The 7564-nt window shown below is 46.8% G+C and overlaps 1 protein-coding gene across 1 annotated transcript; it reads left to right on the plus strand.

Moving 5' to 3' along the window:
* Positions 1 to 1584: 1584 nt before the first annotated feature.
* On the plus strand, positions 1585 to 4256 carry NHLRC1 (NHL repeat containing E3 ubiquitin protein ligase 1). Its single transcript, XM_004273539.3, has one exon. The coding sequence runs from the start codon at positions 2099 to 2101 to the stop codon at positions 3443 to 3445; it is 1347 nt and encodes a 448-aa protein (XP_004273587.2). The 5' UTR covers positions 1585 to 2098; the 3' UTR covers positions 3446 to 4256.
* Positions 4257 to 7564: the final 3308 nt, after the last annotated feature.

Raw genomic sequence — 7564 nt, forward strand, 5'->3', positions numbered from 1 at the left:
CAGAACCGCTTTGCTAACTACCAAGTGGCAGAGCGATGACTGTGAACATTCTTAAATAAGTCGTATTTATTGCAGATTTGTCTGGTTTACCTCGCTAAACACCGCCAGCCTCTTGGTGCAGTACTACTGGTTGCCGCACGGGGACAGCACAGGATCAAGAAGAAGAAGGCAGGCTACTCACCAAGCAGAGCTCCTCTCTACTGAGAATCACACTCAATGGCAAGACGTCGCTGAGGGGTGGGGTAGAAGCTCCGTCACAGTCAGCAAGGAGTTGGGGGTCTTTGGATTCGTTTTAAAACAATGTTGGAGCAGAGGCAAGTTAGAAGCACCTTCAAGCATCAATGAAATCCGTATGAAAAGCATCTTGAGAAGGTAATTAATCACAGACTTGGTCTAGATCTCTGTTCCCCGCAGTAACCACCAGCTGCATGTGGTTACTGAATGGAATTAGGATGTGCTGTGGGTTTGAAATACATACTGGACTTTACTTAGTACTAAAAAAAAAAAAAGAGTAAAATATCTCTAATAATTTTTACAGTGATTACATGTCATAAGGACATCATTTGGGATATTTTGGATGAAATAAAGTACGCAATTAAATTCATTTTATTAGTTTCTTTTTTTCCTTTTTTTCCTTTTTAAAATGTGGCTACTAGAAAATTTATTATTCTATACATGGCTCTCATTATATATCTTTTAGTACTAATTCTAAAAATATTCCATTTTTAGATGGGATTTAGATTTCCTGAATGTTTTTCTTGACTTAAGGATGACTTCAGAAAGTAATTTCTATTTGGAATGAAAATGTATTGTAGTCTGAAATTATAATATTAAGTTGGTTACTGTGTCCCAATACACAGATAATCTTTGAATCTTGTAACACTGCATAAGAAAATGTTCTTTCTTGTCTTACATTAAAGCTTCCTCCAGGGGATTTAATGCGATAAAAATCCCTTGTTTTCTCAGAAGTCTAGCAAATAAGAGGGTGAATGATCACGGTAATTATCTCTAAATGAGGAGAAGTGATCTGATAAGTGGTTTTGCCAAAGACAATGTTCACGTGATCCACTGAGGGGAGACTCCTGAAAATGATTGCTTGTAGTACCACAGCGATTCCTGAGAGAGATTGTGCTATCTTCTGTTTGAGGATCTTTGAACATATTGTAGATTCTCTGTGCTTTCCATATTGATTGAGGTGGAAAGAATTTAACCTGCTGTCATGTGTGGGACTGTCATATCACAGTGATTCTCAAACTTGGCTGCATGTGATAAGCCCCTAGGAAGCTTTAAAAAAATCCCAGCTGCCCAGCCCACACCCTGGACAAATTAATCTTTGGAGGATGAAACCCAGGTATTTACCATGTGCAACCAAGTTTGAAAAGACTGGTATAGTTAAGAGTGTGGGCTCTGCAGTCAAATCCTGGCCACTTCCTAGCCACGTGACCCTGGGTAAGAAACTTAACCTGTACAAACACTATGGTAGAAAATGGGTGATGAAAGTAACACACCTAGTAGGATTGTCATGTGGTTTAAATAAGATAACCTATGGAAACCACTTAAAAGAGGGCAGCCATGGAGTAAGTTTATTATGAACTAATAGCTTTCTTCTTTCATATTAATTTCTCTGGGAGACATTCCCAGCCATAGTCCCCGCCTTGACACAAATTCATCTAGTGGATTGCATGTATTTTCCTATAACATTGCTTCATTCATACATAAATTCATTTTACAAGTAGTCATGAAGCATCTACTGTACTCCGAGAGTGATAGAAGACCCAAAGGAAGTATGTGCACCTGCCTCACCCCCTTGGATTTTAATTTCCCTTGTACGTCTGTGTTTTCCCAGTCAGATCATAAGCATCGTGAGCTCTGAGACCAGGTTTCATGCCTGGCCAGCCCCAGGCCCCAGCACCCAGCGCTGCCGACGGGAAACTGCAGGGCACTCTGCTGGGTACCAGGGAGCAACCCGCTTGTCCTCAATATGTATGTTTCCTCAAGTGTAAATTGGAGATAGTCCATCCATGACTGTTGTGAAGATTACAGGTCTGACCACGCGCTGTGGATACAGCTTGTCAGTGTCCACTGTCAGACCCTCAGGATGCAGTGCCCACCAGGGGGCAGCAGGTCTCGGCCGAGCGGCCGGCCGCCGTCGACGTCAGGACCAGCGCCCCGCCCCGTGACCGTGACCCCGGGCGGCGCGGGGGCAGCGTACAGCTCCGCAGGCTGCCGGGGCGGCGGGAGTCCTACAGGCCGCGCGATGGGTGCCGAGGCTTCCGGGAGCGGGCCAACGCTGCGGGAGCTGGTGCGCGAGGCCGAGACCAGCCTGCTCGAGTGCAAGGTGTGCTTTGAGCGGTTCGGCCACCGCCAGCAGCGGCGCCCACGCAACCTGCCCTGCGGCCACGTGGTCTGCCTGGCCTGCGTGGCCGCCCTGGCGCACCCGCGGACGCTGGCCCTCGAGTGCCCCTTCTGCCGGCGAGCCTGCAGGGGCTGCGACACCAGCGACTGCCTGCCGGTGCTGCACCTCCTGGAGCTCCTGGGCTCCGCGCTGCGCCCGGCCCCAGCGGCCCCGCGCGCCGCCCCCTCCGCCCCCGGGGTCCTCACCTGCCACCACGCCTTCGGAGGCTGGGGGACCCTGGTCAACCCCACTGGGCTGGCGCTGTGTCCTAAGACGGGGCGGGTCGTGGTGGTGCACGACGGCAGGAGGCGTGTCAAGATCTTTGACGCGGGGGGAGGATGTGCGCATCAGTTTGGAGAGAAGGGGGACGCTGCTCAGGACATTAGGTATCCACTTGACGTCACCGTCACAAACGACTGCCATGTGGTTGTCACCGACGCCGGCGACCGCTCCATCAAAGTGTTTGACTTTTTTGGCCAGATTAAGCTTGTCATCGGAGGCCAGTTCTCCTTGCCTTGGGGTGTGGAGACCACCCCTCAGAATGGGGTCATGGTAACTGATGCGGAGGCGGGGTCCCTGCACCTCCTGGAAATCGACTTTCCAGAAGGGGTCCTCCGGAGAACTGAACGGTTGCAAACTCACCTGTGCCATCCCCGGGGGGTGGCGGTGTCCTGGCTCACCGGGGCCATTGCGGTCCTAGAGCACCCCCTGGCTGTGGGGACCGGGGCCTGCAGCACCACGGTGAAGGTGTTCAGCGCAAGTATGCAGCTCATCGGCCAGGTGGATGCCTTTGGGCTGAGCCTCTTTTTCCCCTCCAAAATAACCGCCTCCGCTGTGACCTTTGATCACCAGGGGAACGTGATTGTTGCCGATACTTCTAATCTGGCTGTCCTATGCTTAGGAAAACCTGAGGAGTTTCCAGTACTGAAGCCCATCATCACCCACGGTCTTTCCCATCCTGTGGCACTGACCTTTACCAAGGAAAATTCTCTTCTTGTGCTGGACAGTGCAGCCCATTCTATAAAAGTCTATAAGGTTGACTGGGGGTGATGGTGGGAGTCTTGGGGCCTGGCATCAGACGCCCTGGAGCTGCCACTGCTGAATTGTTGAACCCTGGATAAATTACTTAATCTCATCTGTTCAACAGAGATAATTATAAGTGCCTGGTAGACTTACAAAGGTTGGGATAATTATTAAAGGATAATAATTAAATCTACGATTTATGGATTATGTACTCCCTGTGCTAAGAAATTTGCTAATATTAGCTCCTTTAATCCTTACAATTACCCAATTTCTATTATGAATCCCATTTTAGAGATGAGAAAACTGAGACCCAGAGAGCTTAAGTGATTTACCCAAGGTCACATTTACTTACTATGACAGTCACAAATGGAACTCAATTCTGACTCCAAAACCCCTTGCTCTTAAATAAGATAACAGATGTGGAAAAATATATGTGGGTGTATATTGTTGCTATGTGTACTCTATTTACAGGTAGCTATTTAGTTAGATGCACAGAGAAAGGAGACTTTATAGAGTTCAAGAGAAAAAGGATTTTGTGGTGGACATCAGTTTAGTTCAACTTGCAGTTCCTTTGGTGGCTCATTAGATGGAGTTACTGTGGATCCTGAGTTACTTGAATAAGAAAAACTATTGAAATTGCTTATTCAAAAGGTCAACGCGTATCTTAGTACCTGTATCTCCTCCGCTGTAGGTACTCAGGAAATACTACTTGGTTTGTTGAGAAAGGCTTGTGTTGACGTAAGTTCTAAACTCCTGCGGAACGCTCTACCCCTATACTCTGTGTTAGAGGGCTGGATGTTATTTCTGTTCATGTTAATAAAGAGATAAGTCACCACAATCAGTTCATGGCAGAAATGATTTTGCCTGCCTTTTTATGATCAGTGGTAACCTGAAGCACTTTGGTGATGGGGTTTTTCTCTGTCCAGTTTAAATCTGTCCCATGTGTTGCAAACACTGTGTACTCAATAAACAATTCCCTTGATCCTGAGTCAGCATTTAGCCACTGGTAAACAGTTAAATACTTCTTGAATTGAAATATAGCCTTGACCAAGGTAATTCCTGCTTCAACGTTGCAATTGATTAAGTGAATAGGTGGAAATTTCGGGTGAAGTGGCCAGTTCTTTGTAAGTTGTGTGTGTTTAGCTAGTGTAAACATTTCAGAGTTGAGGGCTGTTGGAATAGTACCAAATAAGTGACACCTCAGAAGCAGCAGAAAAAATTTTTTCTCAGGGAGAAAATATTGGTTCTGAAAGGTGAGAGTTTGTTTTAGGTAATAGCTGATGCTTTATCAGCAATAGGCTTCTATTTTACAAAGCATTTTAATAGATAGAATGTACATTCTAGGAATAGCCCCCAAATTATGAATAAGATTATAGTTTGTCCTGAAAGAGTGAGCTTGGCTCCCATGCCAGTCCACAGAAGCCCATTTTGCTTCAATGCGCCCATCATGCAGTGCTAATAAGATTTCAGGTACCCTGGACTGGTCACCATTTGTAAACGCATTCCAGATAGGGATTCTGGGAACAGCCCCAAGCCCTCACGCTCACCCAACCCTTAGAAATCGCCTATGGGTCTGTGACATCACAGGTATTCTGGGTTGCGTAACAAGAAAAGTTGTCTCAGGCGGAGATACGGGTTCAGACTTGGTCATTTGTGAGTAGGGCAACCGTGGATTGACCTTAAAAACATTTTCCTCGGGAACAATGACATTTTATTATTATTTTTTATTTATTTATTTTAAATCTTTTATTTTTTATAAATTCATTTTATTTATTTGTTTGGGTGCGTTGGGTCTTCGTTTCTGTGCAAGGGCTTTCTCTGGTTGCGGCGAGCAGGAACCACTCTTCATCGCGGTGCGCGGGCCTCTCACTGTCGCGGCCTCTCCTGTTGCGGAGCACAGACTCCAGATGCGCAGGCTCAGTAGTTGTGGCTCATGGGCCTAGTTGCTCTGCAGCATGTGGGATCTTCCCAGACCAGGGCTCAAACCCGTGTCCCCTGCATTGGCAGGCAGACTCTCAACCACTGCACCACCAGGGAAGCCCCAACAATGACATTTTAATGGCCTCCGGGTCAGTTGAGCCAATCAAGGCACCTTCTCCTATTTGGAATTATCAGTGGCATCGTATTTGCCTATAGAGCTGTGCGTATGTCCTTTTCAGGCCACGTGTGGTCTATGCAGCACGTGTGGAAATATCACTTGTTACCATGTGGATTACCCAACCGGAAGAATGGGGCATGAGTTCCTAAAATGATGTGGGAGCGAATCAGAGAGGTGATAACAAGTGACCTTGTTAACGGCTGCCTCTACTTGGCACATGAACAGGCTCGGGAGTGGGTGCACATGCTGAAGGAACAGGTTCAGTAACCCGCAAGGCAGATGCTAACTTCACCTTCTGGGCTGTGTTCTTTAAAGCAAGCTGGTTAAAGGGCTCAAACCATGCCCCACTGAACTCCAGGTTGTTAGAGGAATTGGAGAGTCTGAGGTAGGCAGGAGGAAGTAATCACAGCAGAAAGTAAACGGTTCCAAGGTGATGGAGGAGAGTTGGAATGACTCTCCAGAGACCAGAGACCAGGGGTAAATGGAGAAGGAGAAGGAACAGACTTTTCCTGAATGTCCCCCTCAGTCATGTGCCCTTAGGCCAGCACTGCCCACCCCGCGCCACCTGGTGAATCCAGAAAAGCAAGCAACGGCACACTCAGCGACGCTCACATCACCTTCCATCTGTTCTAGTTCTGCTCGATACCTGATCCTTGGATTGTCTCCTGTTTTTGACCTTGTTCTGCCCTCTGGACTTGCCACCTGGACTTGATTTTCTCAGTCTTTTTCCTTGGCATTTTCTAAGGACTTTGGTTCAGCATCATAAATCTTCCCTTAGCAAGACACACTCCGGATCCCAGAACCCAAAGCATCACCATTTTGCTTGTGCCTCGTCTAGACCTTTCCTGCTAAGTGGAGTGCAGACCTCATTGAAAGTGAATTATGTGCCTTTTGAGGAAGAAGCAGTATTCCATATACCTCAGAAAAGTGAGGAAGAACCCCTGATGATAGCAATTGAATCATCCTACACCTGCCGCAGAAAGAAGAAATGTAGACTGGTGGCTAGTGCTCTACTAGTAGTGACCACTGTGGTGGCATGCCATGGTTAATAAGGACGTGAACTGTTTTCTTGAAGACTATGTAGAAAATATGATAAGGAGGCTGCCACAACTCACCACAGCTACCGTGCTGAACGATGATGGTGTCTGCTGTGCCCACGACCCCTTCTAAGGAAAACCTCCCCTCCCACAGGCCCCGCTGATGAGCCAGCCCTCGGCCACCATATTTCCTACTACCCGACCCCCTCCAGCAATAGCTGATTGGATTAGGGGTGCGCACCCAACTGAAGAATAGCCTGTTCATTAATGTCCCATCAAATATATTAATTAGACCAGGAAAGCGGCCTACAAATTGGCCTGGGATGAACAGGTTTTTCCAAAAAGGGGCAAGGAGTTCCAATTAGAGTCTTTTTATTGAGGCGGGGGTTGCCTGTTTCTTTTTTAATTGAAGTACAGTTGATTTACACTGTTGTGTTTCAAGTGTACAACAAAGTGATTCAGATATACATACATCCTTTTTTAGATTCTTTTCCCTTATAGGTTATTACAAAATATTGAGTATAGTTCCCTGTGCTATATAATCTATTTCCAGTTTCAAACCACTGATGGATAAATCTGGATGGACTGAAATTGGTGATATAGGAGGCCAATTCCATTACATTTTGGAGTTAATTTCCACAAAATTATACAGGCCCGTCTGGTGGACACTAAAATACAAATCTTTTTTTTTGTTTTTTAGATAAATTTATTTATTTGTTTGTTTTTGGCTGCGTTGGGTCTTCGTTGCTGTGCACGGGCTTTCTTTAGTTGTAGTGAGCGGGGGCTACTCTTCGTTGAGGTACGCGGGCTTCTCACTGCAGTGGCTTCTATCATTGCGGAGCACGGGCTCTAGAACGCAGGCTCAGTAATTGTAGCGCACGGGCTTAGTTGCTCTGCAGCATGTGGGATCTTCCCGGACCAGGGCTCAAACCTGTGTGCCGTGCATTGGCAGGCGGATTCTTAACCACTGCGCCACCAGGGAAGCCCTAAAATACAAATCTTAAAATTAGT

Source organism: Orcinus orca, chromosome 10, assembly GCF_937001465.1.
Source record: "Orcinus orca chromosome 10, mOrcOrc1.1, whole genome shotgun sequence".
NCBI lineage: Eukaryota > Metazoa > Chordata > Mammalia > Artiodactyla > Delphinidae > Orcinus > Orcinus orca.

What these genes read in the sequence shown, in the direction of transcription:
- NHLRC1 (XM_004273539.3), top strand. Translation starts at nt 2,099, where the DNA reads ATGCAGTGCCCACCAGGGGGCAGCAGGTCTCGGCCGAGCGGCCGGCCG.